A 19860-nucleotide genomic window follows, 5' to 3' on the forward strand; every position below is an offset into this window, starting at 1 on the left:
TGCTAAAAACATGCAGTTCTTTTCAGTGCGTTATCGTAGCGAGACAAAGACGAACTAGTTTTTGCGTTAGTGAAATAGCTTTAATATTTTTATTTCTTTTTGGGAACAATCGTTTTTAATATTTTTAATATACATTCTGAATAAAAAAGTTAATTGTAATTTTTCTCTAAAGTTGATCGTTTTCAACTTATAAACAATTTAAAACTGAAAAAAAAAATGAAAAATGATGATTGAAGGCTCAAAAACACACAATTATTTTTGAATTCACCAAAACTTGTTCTATTAGTTTCTGATACTTTAGTTTGGGCTTATTTAATTTAAAAACATCGTTTTTAGTTGTTATCAGGCCCTTATCACAACCTAAAAATGGATTTATACAAAACTATTTAATAAATTAGGACCACTTTTTTATGAGCGACCTATTGAGTATTATTCTGCTATATTTTATGAAAGTGATTATGCAAAAAATCTCATGGGAATATTTTTCACCAGGAATTCAAGGATTTCGTCTCATATAAACATATTTTTCTGAATTTAAAACCAAAATCCTATTATTTTTCTATCATACATTGACTTGTTATTTATTATTTGTCCTCTAGATTTTTTTCAGTTCTTAAAAGGTTTATTTATAAGCAATGTAAATATTTTACATTTTTACACAGCAATTCTTATCAGCAGTGAAGACAGGAAGTCATAAATTTTTATTACATCTTTCAATGCAAGATAAAATAAAAATGCAATGACTAACTGGAATGTTTAAGCTTTGAGAAACATAATGTCATGTTTATTGGAAATACTCGACATCATTAGCATGTGCAAATCCGACCCTGTTGCCTAATTTCCTATGAAATTAAAATGGTAAATGTTTTTGGGGTCCATTTATTTTTTTGGGCATGCATATTTAGCACTTGTTTACCCTTAGTTTTATTACAGGTCTCAATGGAGCCTAAATAAGGGAATTTGTATACACAATTTTTTTTTTTTTCAATAAATTGCCATTAGCACTGAAGCATGAAATAAAAATAAGCAGCTCATTTTAAAAAATTATTACATATATTGGTTTAACTATATAGAAATCGAGGAATATCTAAATTACTATTTTAAAACTTGACATACTGAGAAAATAAGCAATAATTCTATAAAAATTTAAGACATTTTATTCTATATGGCCAATTTCTTCTTTTGCCTTTTCTATTTCTCTTTTCTATTAAATGAATTTTAAAGAATTTTAAATAGGAAGTGAATGGCTATTGGCTTATATTTAAATAAAAAAACAGGAAAAAGGAAAGTACAGGAAAAGTAGTGAAAATCCCCAAAAAATATGGAATGGGTTTTATACAGATAATGTGATAAAAATTCTCAAGATACATGCAAAGAAGATAGACGCTTATAGAAGACCAGTTCAAATGGGCGATTTGGTTACGGTTTAAGAGGGTGGCTGCATAAACTCACAGCGTGGTGCCGTGGCCGTCGGCTTAAAACTATCTTGAAAATTTCATAATGAAATATGTAGTTAGGGGGAAGTGGGAAAGGAGTACGAACGGGTAACTTTGCATCTACGCCTAAACAAATTTCGATGCCATTGATTTGCAAACTGTCTTTTTTTTTGTTTTTTCACAATAAAATCTTTATTTTCAATATATTAAATTGTTAAATTTTTAATTTTAAAACTTAAAAATGTATGATATTTACAATATTCAAAGTATTTATTTTTTTAATTGTATAACTTTGAATTAAAAATTGGTTTGTTCCAACACAACGAAAAACCGTCACATAACTTTTTATTATACTGTTTTTCTGCCCAGAAATTAACGAAACAATTTTAAAAAATTTCAATTTAAAAAAAAAAGTATTCAATGAAACTTTTTACTAAATTATGAAATTTTCCATTTCGCCAAAACTTCCATTTCATCCATAATTTTTCAATAACAACAAAAAGCATTCCTGATTTATTTTTGAAATAACAAAATAAACTTTAACAGTACATTTTAATGAATAGTACCTATATGTGAAAGTTTTTACGCTGTATGGGTACTATTTAATCTTGTTTTAAAATAACAACTAATAGTATCTAAAACATAATTTTCACAATGAATGAATATTGGTGAAATTATTACAATATAGTCTTAAACTGATTTATACTTAAGATTTGTACATATTTCAATTAAAAATTTGAATTATAATAATTTTTCTAAAAAGATTAATTTATTAAAAGTTAAAATAATATTATTTTCTTTAAACAATTTTATAAAACGCAAAAATTTAATCCTATTCTACGACCACGCGGCATCTACATATAAAAATATCTAAAGTTGCATTTATTGCCCCACTCTTTCATATTTTAGAAGCAAACCGCTCCTTAGTGGTACCACGTGCAACACGTGCGTTCCACTCGTCCCACTTTTCTTTATCTATGTCACATCTTTTGCTATGCTCAAAAATTACAGTGAAAAATTCTTCTATAAGCGTCTATATTCTTTGATACATGGATAAACTGAATACTCAAATAAAATTATTTGGAAAATGGTCATATAAGACTGGAAATTAATAAAGAAAATGATAAAAAGCATTAGCTGACCAAAATCATTGTTAAACCAACAAGACTCTTTCCAAAAATTTTCATAATACATTTTTGCATCTATTATATTATGGCCAATATTTCCTTCTAGATTTATTTTTATATAATTCCTTCACAATTGAATATTTCCCTAAATGAATCTTAAATGTGAGTTGTTGTCATCTACTAAATAAGTTTATTAGGTTTTTACTGATCCTATCCCTTTTCAATTTATTTCTTCTATTTTTCAATTGATAGAAATGAGTTATGTTTTTCTGGCAATTTTTTTTCTTGCATTTATCTCTGAATCAGATTCTGCAATTTTATATTTTATGTCTAATTTGTTTTGATCTGTGTTGATATTTGGCTATTGTGCAGTGTCTAAGTACTTGAATATATTTGTACTAATCGACTCATTTCTTTTATATATTTTGCTTCTTATATAGTTTAGAGACAATTTTTCCAAGACTTCTTAAAGATATATGTACCTATTTAAGTTTTATATCTAATTTCCCAAACAATCTTTACATAGTTTCCCTTATTTATTAGACTAGTACTTATTTATGCCATATGAATTTCTTTTAAGTTTTTGTTTTCTTAATAAGAAAAGCATAGGTATTCCTGAGATTTATTTTCATTTCACAAAGCATTCAAAACTTACCTCTATTGAAGCACAAGCCACCAGCATATCGGACAGAAGTGTTGAGGAATCTTCCTCATTCTCTTCGTTTTTCTTTTCAAACATATTGTGCATGTTTTCATTTTCACACATACAACACCTACATATTTTCTCTATTATGAGTTCGGATTCTTTATTAATCATTTTGCAATATTAATTATAAGAGGATACCAAAAACACACAAAACACATAACTGTCAATAATTTTTTACCTGCCAGAAACCGAATGGCATCTTACTGCGCTGTAAACCGAAGCAGAACACCAAAATTTACTAGTGTTGATATTACCAACATTATTTCTTAAAATTCACTGGCGTTCGGTCTAGATTGGCATACATTGTAAACCAGGAATAAACCAGGATTATCATTCACCCTAAACTTATGTTGTTTTAAATTATTTAAAGCAATAATATAGAGTATATTATTAACTTAAAATGATGTATTAAACTGTGGGCTTAAACTGTTTCAGATAATTTTAGATAGGTCGACTTTTATTGATATATTAACCATAATTGTATATTATTCTGTACCACGTCAAACATAATATCATGGTAATATTAGGATTAGGAAACAATTTTTTTGTGACATTTATTAATAGTTACTATCTTTAATGGAAATTAACCACAATCTCAATTAAACACACATTTTTTATTTCCAATTTGGAAATCAGTTTTAAAATATAAATTAAGCAATTTAAGTTGTATTTAGAGAATGATTTCAGAAGCAGAGATCTTAAAATAAACGCATTTTCAACTGAAATTGTGGTTAATTCCCGTTAAAGATAGTAAATAAAACATCACCGTCTTCTTTATAATATGTAGTAGACCATGAACATAGAATTTTGTTTCGTGTTCTGTGTTTGTTCGTGTTCTGTGCTGTGACATTTTTGCATATTTTGTGAAGAATATATACAGGGTGACCAGACCATAGACGTATCGGTTGAGTTTACCAGAGATTTACCAAAAGTACAAGCTGATTACAGCCGCAAATGTCAAACATGGAGCAAAAAATTTCGGTATAGTAGTGTTGGCATGTTTTTATAATGTAGACGCTGTATGCTTCAAATATAAAAAGATAAAGCTTTAGAAAAGTACATTTTGTTTATATTATGTTATGAATTCCGCAAATTTAATAAAACAACAATGAGTAAATATTTGTTTCTTTGTAGATTAATTGCAGTTAATTATTAGAAATTTTTAGCAATTACCCTTTGATATGTTAGGGGACAGATTTGGCAATCGTCAAATCAGCAGTTGCCAGATTACAACAGATGTTTTCAATTAATCTCGAAAGAGACAAATATTTACTAGTTATTGCTTCATATAAATTAAAAATTTCAGAATTCATAAAATAGTATAATCAAAATGTGTTTTTAAAAACTTTATCTCTTTATATTTGAAGCATCAACATATGCATTGTTAAAACATGCCAACACTGCCAAACCGAAATATTTTTGGCATTTGCGGCTATATTCAGTTATGAACCTTGGACTGTTGGAAATTATAATTAATCTTCACCTGTGGCTGATTAACCATCCACAATGTTGGCGATATATATATATGAGTTTTTGGTTTGACCTCACTTGTTTTGTTTGTTTTTTCTTAGCCGATCAATGGGGGAAATTTGGTGTTAACCACCTTTCCTTTTCATTTATTGGTTCCTTAAAAACAGGTTGTCACCCAAACTCATCCTATCATTTAAATAAACCGCTCTATCATTAGGGTTGGTATTTCACCTTGCTGTTCTGTCATAATTAATGACCTCAAGGTTTTGACTGTCTTCTACGTTGATGGCGTGATTGTCTTAATTGAACTCCATTTTACCGGCAGCATTCAAGAAGCCAGGAGTGGTAATTTCATTATACATTAAATTATTCAATTTCAATATTAATTAATACAATAATGCTACCTAAAGTAAAAATTAAATCATAACTATTGCTATATTGTTGGAAGTGCTTCTTTGATTTCCTTAGTTCTTCATTCTCTTTTTTAATGTTTTTTTTAACTTATACATTTATATAAAAAAAACAAAACCACATGTTCTTTTTGCTGTGCTTAGTTTGAACAAATTGTTAACTTATCTAGTTCAATTTATTGTTTATACATCATAATCGTATAATGTCCATTTACTTAAGTGTTTTTACAACGTTGTTATCACTGACTGCTACATATCTTTTTAAGGTAACACATGTAACAACTTTTCCATGCATGTGTGGTTTTTTTTTCATATTGTTCTTTTTAGATGAACTGATGATGCTTTCTGATTAAGAAAGCGAAACGTCTTCAATAAATACATGAAGTAGCCATCAACTTTGTCTTTTCTCTCCACCTTTTGACCGAAAAAACCCACCACTCTATATATATATACGTATATATATATACGTATATATATATATATATATATATATATATATATATATATATATATATATATATATATATATATATAACCACCAGTTTATTAGGGTTGCAGTCAGAAGGTTGGCGCCGAGATGTTAGAGCAACACTCTAACATCTCGGCCAACCTTCTGACTGCAACCCTAATAAACTGGTGGTTTTGTTTATATCGACAGTCACCAATATCCTGTATTATATATTTCCATCAACTGTGATTGGCGATGAACACGAACTATGGGGGGTCCTTTGACAGATACCTAGTTAATAGTACGTAGGAAAACAAACCAAACTACCATAGCCGTGGAGTGAATACATGCCTAAGGAAAGAGGGATTTGTGGTCCTGGCCCTCGAATGTTCCTCCTGATGGCGACCTACATCTCTCCAAATACCACACTAAGGAAATACAGAAAAATCGTGGAAGACATGAAAGAGGAAAAAAGAGATTGCTTATTGCGGATTACATAAATGAGAATTCTGTGCTATGGGTGCACCACAGAATGATGACGGAGATATGTGAAATGAGCTAATCCATGCAATGAATTAATCGGCCTTTAGCAACAGCAAACCAACTTTTGTTAAAGGGGAAAGCTGGACTCATAGATGTCACGCTAGCTACGGCGACCATGAGGAGGAAAACGACTGAATGGGATGTAATGTAAGAATACTAGAGAAAATTTTAGGAGAAGCATTAGTTAGTAAGTCTGGAGGATTTAGAGACAGAGATCACATATCCTTCACTCTTGAGAGAGAAAAAATAATGTCGACCAAAAAAGTTAAATTCCTAGGAGTAATGCTGTACAAGAAACAGATATTTGGCGAACATGTCAAATATGCAACAAATAAAACCGAAGATAGAGTAACAGCATTTACAATAATTATGTCAAATATAGGAGGGCCAGGTTCGCGAAAAAGACGGATTCTGTGAAAGTGATACATTCCACAATTCTATATGCGGCACGGATGTGGCAGCAAATAATTGTTACAAGAATTTATAAAGCCAGTGTAAGACCAATAATGAAATATGCCTCAGAAACAAAATCCAATACAGCTACAGCACAAATGCTAATGGAAACGGCAGAGATGAGTGAACTGAGAAGAATAACAGAAAATACGCTGAGAGATCGAAAGAGAAGTAAAGACATTAGAAGAAAATGTAACGTACAGTGTATAAATTGAATTGGGGAGACGCGTGTCGTCAAAATAACGAAAGATAAGTCACCAAACGTCAGAAGAAGTATCGGATGATTGTCTTCCATAGAGGTATTCATCCGAAAAATGAACAAGCAGAATTGCTTATAAAGAGGAAGAAGAAGACATCAATATTTAAAATAGGAGATCGAAGAAAATGTAAAACTTACTGCGAAATTAGCATAATTCTATCAATCAGTCGATTATAAGGCACGGCTGTTAAAAACAAACTAGAAGAAGATATCAGTGGTAAAATTGGTGAAGATTAAGCATGGTTTACTGCAGGATGGTTCTTTTCGGCCAAATATACACGAGCGAACAAGTAATCGAAAAGAAAATGGCAAAGGCATGATAATTCACTATGCATTTATAGATAGAAACCATATGACTCAATACTAAGAGCAAAGTTGTGGAACGCTATGGAAGATCTTGATATACCCCAACAGTTGATAACAGCAGTGAAAATATGTCTACGAGTAGAAGTAATATAGTAAGAGTAAAGATATAAACGAAAATTTTCAACAGCTTTCAAACAACAAAGGGGTTGCTGCAGGGCTGCTCCAAATCGCCAACTGCTTTTAAAATATTTTTAGAACAGTTTCTTAAACAATGGAAGAGGAAATGTGAGAAAATTGGGGTACCATAAGGTTGACCATTTATTTACATTAAACTTTGCAGGCGATCAGGTGATCATGGCACAAGATAAGAAAGACTCAAGTTTTATAATCATAAAATTGAAAGAAAAAAGTTCAAAGGAAAGTAAAAATAGAAGAAGAAATAAAAAGTCGACCAGACCAAACAATAACATATATCAAGCTGTTAAATCAAGTGCTATAGGACAGCCACATCAGAAAGAAAACAAAAACAATTTTTGAAGTTATACTTCTATACGCGCGTTCGACGTTGGAAATTTGTACGGGAGTGAATGGGCAAAATCATTACATATGTAAGATATAGGTAAGAGAGAGACAGAAGATATATTTTCTCTCTTTCTGGAGAATGTATGTCCGAGAACTGTCAATTTTGAAATACATTACTGTTATGTCTAATTTGCAAATTTTTGCGTGTTTTGTTCATACGCTGGTATATGTGAGTTCGAATCACAATACGAATTTCCTTTTTCATTTTTGAAATATTTAAAAACCCCATGTTAATCTTATTAAATACTATAAAATATACGCAAAAATGCTAAATTTTAAAGTAAAATGAAAATTCACAACATATACGAGTTATTGGTTTTTTTATTTTTATCTTCCACAAACATTTTTTCAAGTTATACTTCTACACGCGCGTTCGACGTTGGAAATTTGTACGGGAGTGAATCGGCAAAATCATTACAAATGTAAGATATAGGTAAGAGAGAGACAGAGGATATATTTTCTATGTCTTTCTCTCTCGAGAATAAAAATTTTTCTTTTGTAAAGATATTTAATATTAGTAATATTCTATATTAGAATAATATTAATATTATTTTTTTTTATTAATATTTAAATGAAACATATGCGTAAGTAAGTTAAGTATATTGTCATTTTTAAATACCTATGAATATTGCATTTTAATGTGTATTGTATTATTATATTGAATTATGTTGCAGTGTATTGTATTTTATATTAATAACAAAATAAATAATGAATTTTACTGCAGAGTATGTGTAAATTTTTTTTTGCATTCAACTCCTTTCATAAATATATGAAAATAAAAATATACATTTTTATCAAAATATTGATTCAATCGTTCATTTACTATTCTCTTATTACAGGTCAAATGTTGTTTATATACAGCAAACGATGCACCATATACCTATATACCTAATTCTGTTTCTCCTTCTACTCTCTCTTACCTATAGCATTACATATGTAATGGTTGTGCAGATTGAATCCCATATAAATTTGTAACGGCGAACGCGTGTATAGAAATATAACTCCTACCGGCAGTCCTACTGGACTGCCACACCCGTTTTTTTTTTAACTCAATGGTCCGTAGCATTATAAATTATAGGGCGGAAATCTGGATACTAGAGAAAAAAGTCCAAAATAAAGTTATGGCCACCGAAATTAAATATTGGAGAAGTTGCAGAGTCACAAAAATGAATTAAATCAGAAACGAGAAAATTAAAAGTAGAATGGTGATAATTAAGAATGTGCTGAAATATATAGAAGAAAAAATAAATAAATTGGTATAGGCACGTCAGAAGAACAGATATAAATAAAACCACTTATCTCCCCCTTTCCTTTTAATACATATTTTATTAACTTTGATCAGATAAAAGGCATATATCGAGCACAGTTTAATTAAATCTTGCCCAAGTACTTTCGATCCCTAGATCATCTTCAGGGGCATCTGAAATAAGCCAAGAAACGTTTTTTTATAACCAAAGAAATTGATTAACTTCGATAAAAACTCGAAGTTTTATGGTTGAAAAAAGGTTTTTTATATGATTAACGTTTATAGACTTACTTCGTCAATTGTGGCCTATCCGGCAAGAACAAGATGTCATAAACATATAATTGTACATTACACTACACTCCAAATAGACAAACAAACACTTTAAAATAATTTGAGGAAGGCTACATTGCTTGAAGGAGTCGGAGACAGAATGGCTCCTGATCTAACGGAAATGTTGGGGTGACATGTGACAAATGACAACTTGGATGAGCAGTCACAATCATAGATATGTGATCTGCACCTTTTACAATTCTATGAAACTAAGTATTGACCAAAAGTCCAACTGACACTACTATAGGATGTCACTGATGAAATATAAAATTATATAGAATATTTTTAAGTAGATTGAATAATCCAGATCTCACACTCAAACATGTCTGTAATAATTAAGGTGTTAGTTTGAGAGCAACTGAAATAGACGAAAAGTAAGAATGCAAGAAGCGGACTAAACAATATGTTAAACAGTGGGTGGTTGACTACAATAAAATGGTCTACCAAGCACTATCTGTAATATAGAAAGGAAGAGATCTGACTATGTAATTAAAATACTAATAATTGAAATCAAAATGGAAAGCAAAATATATAAATGGGGTGTAATCCAAGTAGTTCAGTTGAACCCACAGTCAATGGTATAACTATAAAATTACTATGGATGTGCTCAGTGCAGGAAGTCTAAACAGTCGAGCTGGGTCCCCCACGAGGTGAAGCTGTAATAAAGTTTTTAAAAATAGGTTTAAATTTAGTACAATTTAAATTAATTTGAGTATTAAGACAGTGAGAGTTTTCATTCGTTTCCCTTGTAATTTCCAAATCTTCCAATAAATCCAACTCCATATAGTTTTTCTTTCTACTAATGTCATGTAAGATAGATGAACCAGTGTTGATGTTAAAATTGTGTTTACTGGATAATAAGTGTTGACCAAAACTTGAAGAGTTTGGTCTTTTCAAATGTTCTGAAACTCTAGTGGATAACTTTCTAATGGTTCTACCTACATAAGAGGCTTCACAATCATCACATTTTAATTTGTAAATACCACTTTTGTCAAGTGTGTTCATCCTATCTTTGGTGTTGATTAAGAAGGAACCTAAGGTGTTGTGTGACTTGAAGGAAATTTTGATGTTATCGATTGTAGAAGTAAAAAGTTTAGATATTTTATTGGAAATGCTGCTAATGTAGGTGAAGGAGAAATATCTGGTGTTATTTGAAGCAGTAGGTTGAAGAGAACATTGTGATGAATATGCAAGCTTTTCTGCAATTTTTAGTTTAGCTCTATTTAGAAGCTTATAGATAATGTTAGGATCATAACCATTATTGAAAGCAATTTGTTTAAGAGTGTTAAGTTCTGAATTAAAATTATCATTAGAAAGTGGAAATTTGAGTAACCTATGAATGTAACTGTTGAAAGCAGCCATTTTATGTTGGGTTGGATGATTAGATGTATCATGTATAACATGATCTGTTTGGGTAGGTTTTCTGTAAATATTGTACTCTAAAGAATCTTTATTACGGGAAATAGTCATATCCAAGAAGTTCAACTTTTTATCAGATTCTGGTTCCAGAGTAAAAGAGATGTTGGGATGGAGGTTATTAAGATCATCCAGAATCTGTAAAGCATCATCTTGGGTTCCCTGTATGAGAGCTATACAATCATCAACATACCTTGACCAAAAAACTATTTTGTTGTTGTTGTTAACAAACTTCTGTTCTAAGCTGTCTAAGAAAATGTCAGCCAGAAAAGGTGATAGTGGAGATCCCATTGCTAAACCTGTAGGTTGTTTGTATATTTTTTGATTGAATTGAAAGAAGTCCTGATCCAGACAGAATTTAAGTATAGTTAAGATAGCATCTTTGTCTTTTGCTGATATGTTGCAATTGTCTAGAAGATTGTGTACTAAAGGTAATGTTTCATCTCTTGGTACAGAAGTAAACAGATTGGAAACATCAAAAGAAACTAAATAAAAACCCTCTTCTATCCTAATGTTATTTAACCGTTCTATTAGATCTAAAGAATTTTTGATGGAGAACTTAGGTTTAAAATTAGTGATAGACTGAATTGTGTTGTAAATAAACTCTGATAAAATAGAAACTGGAGTATTACAAAAACTTACTACTGGCCTTATGGGACAATTGTGTTTATGGATTTTAGGAAGTCCATATAACCTAGGTGTTATAGGATTAGATACAATTAACTTTCTGTTGTTATATTTAGTAATAGTATCATTAAACAATTTGACCATTGCTTTTGTTTTATTAATAAAGGTGTTAAGTGGATTTTTTTCCAAAACTACAAAACTGTTATCTGAAAGAAAAGATTCTACTTTCTCTATGTATTGAGTTTGTTCTAAGATTACAACACAATTACCCTTATCAGCCTTGCTGAGTACAAGAGAATCTCTATCAATTTTTTGTTTAATTGATTTTAGCAAATCCTTTTGTTTTTTAAAATTATGGTGATTTCTATGAAAATTGCGTTTGTACTTACATTGTTGTTGTTGAAGTAAGCTAATGCAAGAGTTTCTCAAATATTGTTTAGTATCAGCATTGTTAGTCATACCTTCTATTAGAGTGTCCAGCTCTACCGCAAATCCTCCCAGCACTGAGTCACTTAACCTAAAATTCTGACAAGAAAACTTAAGGCCTAATCCTAAAAAATACAATTCATCCTCTGAAAACAGTCAGCTTTCATTCGTCGTGGTAGTTAGACGTGCGTAAGAAAGAAGCTTGTTTTTAAAACCGGTGTTTATAAATTAGCTATATAAATAAATATTTCGTGAACTTTAAAAGTAAATTAATTACACCAAATAAAAAAGCGAAATTCGGAAAGACATTAAAAACTTATGAGTGCAGTTAGCGGAGGCGATGCCTCCGATAATAATGTTTTAGAAACCCAAATGGATACAGAACATGCATCATCTTCAAACGAGGAGCTGTTAGGATTTCAAAATCTGGTTCCGGTTATACAGATAAGTACCACAAAACTTGTTAATAATAAACCCATTATCGATAATGACTTTGCTAATGTACACACTTCAATAACAAATACCATAAACAAAGAAGTAGGAACAAAAAGGGAGGAATTTCTTTACCGACAAAACGACTTGGGACCTCATTACGTGTATTTGGAAAATAATTCACCCGATTTTAAAGGCAGGTTAAACGCTTTAAGGATAGGTGACATTATTATCACACATTTTAAAGAAATTGATGAAAAAATTGTGAGCATTGACGCAGTAGGGAGAAATAAAATACGTATAAAATTTAAAGATTATAAATCGGCCAACTATATCATATCTAAAAAAAATGAAGCAATATTTACAAAAAATAATTTAGACATATACATTCCTAAGTTTCTTGTAGTTAGACAGGGCGTAATAAGAGATATTTCCACAGAATTTTCAGTAGAGTATGTTAAAGACAGAATCAAAATGTACGATTTACACTGTAAATTTGAAGTCATTCAAGTCAAAAGATTAAATAGGAGGCAAGTAGATGAAAAAGGTACCCAATATATTCCAACAAAAACATGTGTAGTTAGTTTTAGGTCACAGGTACTACCAAAATATGTAACAATCAACAAGGTACTAAAGGAAGTCGAGCCATATAAACAGAAGGTGCTATTATGCTTTAATTGTCTAAGATTTGGACATACAGGGGGACAATGTAAGAGCAGGGCTAGGTGCGAAAAATGTCAGGAATCACACAACACAAAAGAGTGTAAAACGACCGATATAACTCCAAAATGTTTTAGTTGTTCGGGGAATCATTTTACTACAAATTTGAGCGCGTGTCAGGAATTTCAACGTCAAAAACTTGTAAAAGACGCTATGTCTTCCAGTAATATTAGTTATCAAGACGCCAACAGACAGTTTCCCAGGAACTCCTATGCAAAAGCAACAACCATTAATACGGAACAAACTACAAACATTTCCTGCCTCAAAACTTTCCCTCCATTAAATCCCAATAATTATACACCCACCCAGCTCCCATCAAATTCAATTAACCAAATGTCAACAAATAACATATTTTACAATAATTCAAATAATACAAATTCTAGAACATTTAAAAGACAGAGACCAAATAGTCCAGATCCAACATTAATTTTGCATAATGAAATTATAGCTTCCCCTAGATCTCAATTACCTAAGGGAGGAATATTAGACAGTATTAACTATAAAGGAAATATTAATAACAATTCAGTTGCATCTCCTTCAGACCTAAGCATGATAAATTCAATATTAGAATTAGTTATAGAAATTGTCACAAAAGTTTTAGTAACAAAAAGTATAAATATAAATAAGGAAGAACTCGAAAACTTAGTCAAATTAACTATAAATGGAAACACGCCATCACATTCTCAGACCTCAACCATTCAATAAATATTCTTCAATGGAACTGCCGTTCAGCAGTTTCTAATAAAACTAACCTAGAATATCTACTAGATAGGGGCAACTACTCCGTTGCACTTCTATCGGAAACATGGTTTAAAGCAGGAAAATATTATAATTTTAAAGGCCTCAACAATATTCGCTGTGACCGGGACGACGGGTACGGCGGCTCAGCCATTTTATTAAAATCAGACTTAATATACCAAGAAGTCTCAATTCCAACTACAATAAACTTTGAGCATACTTGTATCTCGGTTAATTTTCCATTTATACAAAAAAAAATTTACTTTGTTTCAGTATACTTTAAACCGAGAACTAGAATATCATTACAACAGTGGATCAACTTTTTGGAACAAATTCCAAAACCATTCATAATTGGGGGCGACTTTAACGCACATAGTTTGGCTTGGAATGATGGATATGACGATATCTATGGCAAGACTCTTTTGGAAGCTATCGAACAATGCAACCTAGTAATTTTGAACGACGGATCACCTACATTAGCAAACAATAAGAAGTCAGCTGTAGACTTGACCCTCTGTACACAGGATCTGACGCACCTAATTACGTGGTCTACTTTAGAAGAACCTTATGGCTCTAACCACTTACCAATACACATACAATTTGGAAGAAATAGCCCGCTTGTGCAAATTAAACAGACAAAACATAACATATGGAGACTCAAGGCTGCTAATTGGGATGTATACACCGCTACACTTGAAGCTACAGAACCAAAATCATCACTAATGGGCATTATCGACAATATTAACAAAGCTGCCAACAAAGCAATTCCCTTACAAAAATCAAACACACAAAATAGAAATCATTGTTCGAAGGACTGGTGGAATGAAACCTGTAACATAGCTGCTAAAGCAAGAAAACAAGCTTACTTAACCTACACACATGCTCCAAATCTTAATAATCTAACAGAATATAAAAGACTTGATGCAGTAGCTAAAAAAACTTTCAAAGAAACTAAGAAAAAAAGCTGGATTAATTATTGCCAAAATCTAAATCAAAATACACCAATTAAAGAAGTGTGGAACAAAGTAAACCGATATAAAAACCGAAAACAAGTAAATAAACCCCCAATAAACCCCAAAGAAGACTGGATAAATGAATTCCACACAAAAATCTCACCCCCATGGGTTGAAAACAACATTACTCAACAAATAGCTACTGTAAATAGAAACACTTCTTTTCTACAATCACTATTTCAATTATGGGAACTCGAACAATGCATTAAATCAACAAATAATAAATCTCCCGGGGCGGATAACATTTCATACAATATGTTGCATAAAATACCCTTAGGCCATAAGAAAGCCCTGTTAGAATTGTTCAATTCGATTTGGATAAAAAAGATTCCTTTTCCACCAATGTGGAAAGAATACATCGTAGTACCTATCAAAAAACCTGGAAAACAGAACGGAAATGCAAATTCATATAGACCCATAGCTTTATCATCGTGTATATTTAAAACCATGGAAAGAATGATAAAGAACAGGCTTGAATATTGGCTAGAAAATGAAAAAATATTACCTGACTCACAATATGCTTTTAGAAAGGGAAGATCTTCCTTAGAACCCCTAACGATACTAGTAAATGACATCTATCTAGGATTCACACACAAATACAACACTTTGGCTACATTTTTGGATATCACTTCAGCATATGATAATGTTCAAATAAATATACTAGAAGAGAAACTTATCAATATTGGTCTACCAACCTCCTTTGCCAACTTCATAAAATCAGCTTACTCTAGTCGATCAGTTTCCTTAAAGATAAATAAAGAAGTTTCGGAATCAAGAATATGTAGATCTGGATTACCACAAGGTAGTATCTTGAGCCCAATCCTCTACAGCCTGTACACAATGGACATAGAAAATGTTATATCACGTAAGTCCAAAATTATTCAATACGCCGATGATGTTGTTATTTACACCAGTAACAAATCAGAGGACAAATGTATAGAAAATATCAACACTGAATTTATAGAAATCCAAAAATGCCTAGACAACATGGGACTTTCCATATCCGAGTCCAAAACCAATATATGTATTTTCTCTAGAAATAGAAACAACTATCAAAGACCATTAACAATAGGAAAATATAAACTCCGTATTAGCAACTCTGTAAAATATCTTGGCCTACATCTAGATAGAAAACTATTATGGAAGGACTGTATCCACCAAATCATCAAAAAAACAAGTAATTCTATAAATATTTTAAGAGCGTTTTGTAGGGCAAAGTGGGGAGCAGATCCAAATACGGCTTTACTTTTCTACAAAACAATGGTACGATCAATAATGGATTATGGAAGTCAACTCTATGGAACAGCAGCAGATACACATCTAAATAAAATCGAGATACAACAAAATAAATGCTTAAGAGTTTGCCTGGGATATCTTAAGTCAACACCCATAAATATTATGCAAGCTGAAGCTGTGGAACCTCCTCTTAAACTAAGAAGACAACTATTGAGCAGAAAATTTGTGATAAAAACCATTTCCAAAAAAACTTCTTACCTCAATAGTATACAATCACTAACAGTTCAAGTTTTGACCCATAGATACTGGCACTTCAAGAAAACCCCCCTCATAGTAGAAACTTTCTCAGAAATACTTGACATTACAGATATACTTTATTCCAACCAACTCCCCCCGGTTCTAATTTACTCGCCAGAACAAATTTTTTCACGGGAAATTAGAACCTATTATTTTGAAAGTCAAGAAGTAGCAAGTTTCAATCAATCAAAGTTTAACGAAACAAAAAACAAATACTGGCCAAACTATGATTCTATATTCACTGATGGATCAAAGTCAAAAGAATATACCAGCTGTGCCTTTTACCATGTGGAAGAAAATACTGACAAAAAATTTATTCTGCCAAAGGAAGCTTCCATATACACTGCAGAATTAACAGCAATTGTGCAAGCTATGAAATACATACTCGGCTCTAACCACGACAAATTCATAATATGTACGGACAGCAAAAGTGCAGTAGATAAACTTAAAAAAGTAAACATAAATAGATCAGTTAATCATATTGAAGCAAATATCCTGTATTTACATAATGAGATACACATCAAGAATAAAGTCGTCATATATCTATGGGTAAAGGGACACGCAGGTATAACAGGTAATGAAATAGTAGATACCTTAGCAAAAACAGCCCCAACATCAGGAGAAGAACTAAATCTTAAACTACCCCCGTCCGACCTATTCTTAAACCAAAGAAACAAAATAAATGAGATGTGGCAAAACCTACACAACGCTTCAACAACCGGAACAAACTTTTGTAAATACCAGCAAAGAATTCCCAGAAAACCATGGTTTCACAAAATACCAAACAGAAACTTTGTTGCCACAATAAATCGAGTACGTGCTAATCATGCACTAACACCTTATTATAAGCACAAAATGAAAATTACAGACGATCCACTGTGTAGTTGTGGTAAAATGGGTACATTAGTACATGTTTTACTTGAATGTCCAATAAATAATGTAAACATTAATCAACTATACAAAAACTTAATTCACTACAAGATAAACCTTCCAATAGACCTAAATTGTATTATTTTTTCAGGAAATAATGATATCCTTTATGTACTTCATCAACACATCATAAACTGTAAACTAAAACTGTAAAATTACTAACCAATTTTGTATACAATTCTGCGAAAGAAACTAAACGAAAAGCACACAAAGAGGGCTGAAACCTCCGAGGGGATGAACCGGGTTGACGCCCTAGCGCGGAAAAAAAAAAAAAAATTAAAAAAAAAATAAAAAAAAATAAAAAAAAAAATAAAAAAAAAATAAATAATAAAAAAAAAAATAAAAAAAAAAAAAAAATATATATATATATATAAACACCTTACACATTTTATATATTACTAACAAAACAAATGAATACATCATGCTCAGGTCTGATACTATGAAACATTTTACACAAATTAATGATTCAATCTAACATAGTCTGGCTAATTGGTTCTCGCCAAAGCCATAAATTCCACGGAAAAAAAAAAAAAAAAATCCTCTGAAAAGTTAGTGTTACTTAGATTTAAGACTCTAGGATGAAATTGATGATCTGAAAACTTATGCAAAAGTGTTGAGGTGCTTCTCTGTTGTTTTTGCAAAATCAAACGGTTTAATTTGTTGGTAAGATTTCTCTTCTTGGTGGATTGTAAGCGAGAGACCTCATCTTCTATGTTGTTAAAGGAGTCGTTGACTAGAAACCAAGGATGTTGTTGCAAAATTTGATCATAAGTAATTTTAAGATTGACGTTAATATGGTGAAGTTTGGTATAGTGCTTCTTAAGTTCTCTTTTCAGGATCTTTTTCTCCAAAATCTGTTTTTCTTTATCGGGTACATTTTTTGATGTTTTGACCTTAGCAAAAGTAGGAGTGACTTGATGTGAAATGCACTGTCTAACGAACCAAATGTTCAAGAATATGATCATTCTCTTGCAAATGTTCAAGAATATGATCATTTGGTTCGTTAGACAGTGCATTTCACATCAAGTCACTCCTACTTTTGCTAAGGTCAAAACATCAAAAAATGTACCCGATAAAGAAAAACAGATTTTGGAGAAAAAGATCCTGAAAAGAGAACTTAAGAAGCACTATACCAAACTTCACCATATTAACGTCAATCTTAAAATTACTTATGATCAAATTTTGCAACAACATCCTTGGTTTCTAGTCAACGACTCCTTTAACAACATAGAAGATGAGGTCTCTCGCTTACAATCCACCAAGAAGAGAAATCTTACCAACAAATTAAACCGTTTGATTTTGCAAAAACAACAGAGAAGCACCTCAACACTTTTGCATAAGTTTTCAGATCATCAATTTCATCCTAGAGTCTTAAATCTAAGTAACACTAACTTTTCAGAGGATGAATTGTATTTTTTAGGATTAGGCCTTAAGTTTTCTTGTCAGAATTTTAGGTTAAGTGACTCAGTGCTGGGAGGATTTGCGGTAGAGCTGGACACTCTAATAGAAGGTATGACTAACAATGCTGATACTAAACAATATTTGAGAAACTCTTGCATTAGCTTACTTCAACAACAACAATGTAAGTACAAACGCAATTTTCATAGAAATCACCATAATTTTAAAAAACAAAAGGATTTGCTAAAATCAATTAAACAAAAAATTGATAGAGATTCTCTTGTACTCAGCAAGGCTGATAAGGGTAATTGTGTTGTAATCTTAGAACAAACTCAATACATAGAGAAAGTAGAATCTTTTCTTTCAGATAACAGTTTTGTAGTTTTGGAAAAAAATCCACTTAACACCTTTATTAATAAAACAAAAGCAATGGTCAAATTGTTTAATGATACTATTACTAAATATAACAACAGAAAGTTAATTGTATCTAATCCTATAACACCTAGGTTATATGGACTTCCTAAAATCCATAAACACAATTGTCCCATAAGGCCAGTAGTAAGTTTTTGTAATACTCCAGTTTCTATTTTATCAGAGTTTATTTACAACACAATTCAGTCTATCACTAATTTTAAACCTAAGTTCTCCATCAAAAATTCTTTAGATCTAATAGAACGGTTAAATAACATTAGGATAGAAGAGGGTTTTTATTTAGTTTCTTTTGATGTTTCCAATCTGTTTACTTCTGTACCAAGAGATGAAACATTACCTTTAGTACACAATCTTCTAGACAATTGCAACATATCAGCAAAAGACAAAGATGCTATCTTAACTATACTTAAATTCTGTCTGGATCAGGACTTCTTTCAATTCAATCAAAAAATATACAAACAACCTACAGGTTTAGCAATGGGATCTCCACTATCACCTTTTCTGGCTGACATTTTCTTAGACAGCTTAGAACAGAAGTTTGTTAACAACAACAACAAAATAGTTTTTTGGTCAAGGTATGTTGATGATTGTATAGCTCTCATACAGGGAACCCAAGATGATGCTTTACAGATTCTGGATGATCTTAATAACCTCCATCCCAACATCTCTTTTACTCTGGAACCAGAATCTGATAAAAAGTTGAACTTCTTGGATATGACTATTTCCCGTAATAAAGATTCTTTAGAGTACAATATTTACAGAAAACCTACCCAAACAGATCATGTTATACATGATACATCTAATCATCCAACCCAACATAAAATGGCTGCTTTCAACAGTTACATTCATAGGTTACTCAAATTTCCACTTTCTAATGAT

The 19860-nt window shown here is 31.3% G+C and overlaps 1 protein-coding gene and 1 long non-coding RNA gene across 3 annotated transcripts in view; both read right to left on the reverse strand.

Annotated features, from left to right (window-relative positions):
* Window positions 1-3473, reverse strand: part of LOC140436766 (uncharacterized) — a 76877-nt gene extending 73404 nt beyond the window's left edge. The window contains exon 1 of one of the 2 annotated variants that reach the window (XM_072525849.1): window positions 3219-3473. In XM_072525849.1, coding sequence (XP_072381950.1) covers window positions 3219-3380 — 162 coding nt within the window. In that variant the 5' untranslated portion in view covers window positions 3381-3473. The remainder of the gene's footprint in view (window positions 1-3218) is intronic. The other variant, XM_072525850.1, reaches the window with a different exon arrangement.
* LOC140435580 (uncharacterized) overlaps window positions 1-19860 on the reverse strand; it is a 334868-nt gene that overhangs the window by 184844 nt on the left and 130164 nt on the right. The gene's annotated exons all lie outside the window — the stretch shown is intronic.

Source organism: Diabrotica undecimpunctata, chromosome 3 (genome assembly GCF_040954645.1).
Source record: "Diabrotica undecimpunctata isolate CICGRU chromosome 3, icDiaUnde3, whole genome shotgun sequence".
NCBI classification, from domain to species: Eukaryota; Metazoa; Arthropoda; class Insecta; order Coleoptera; family Chrysomelidae; genus Diabrotica; species Diabrotica undecimpunctata.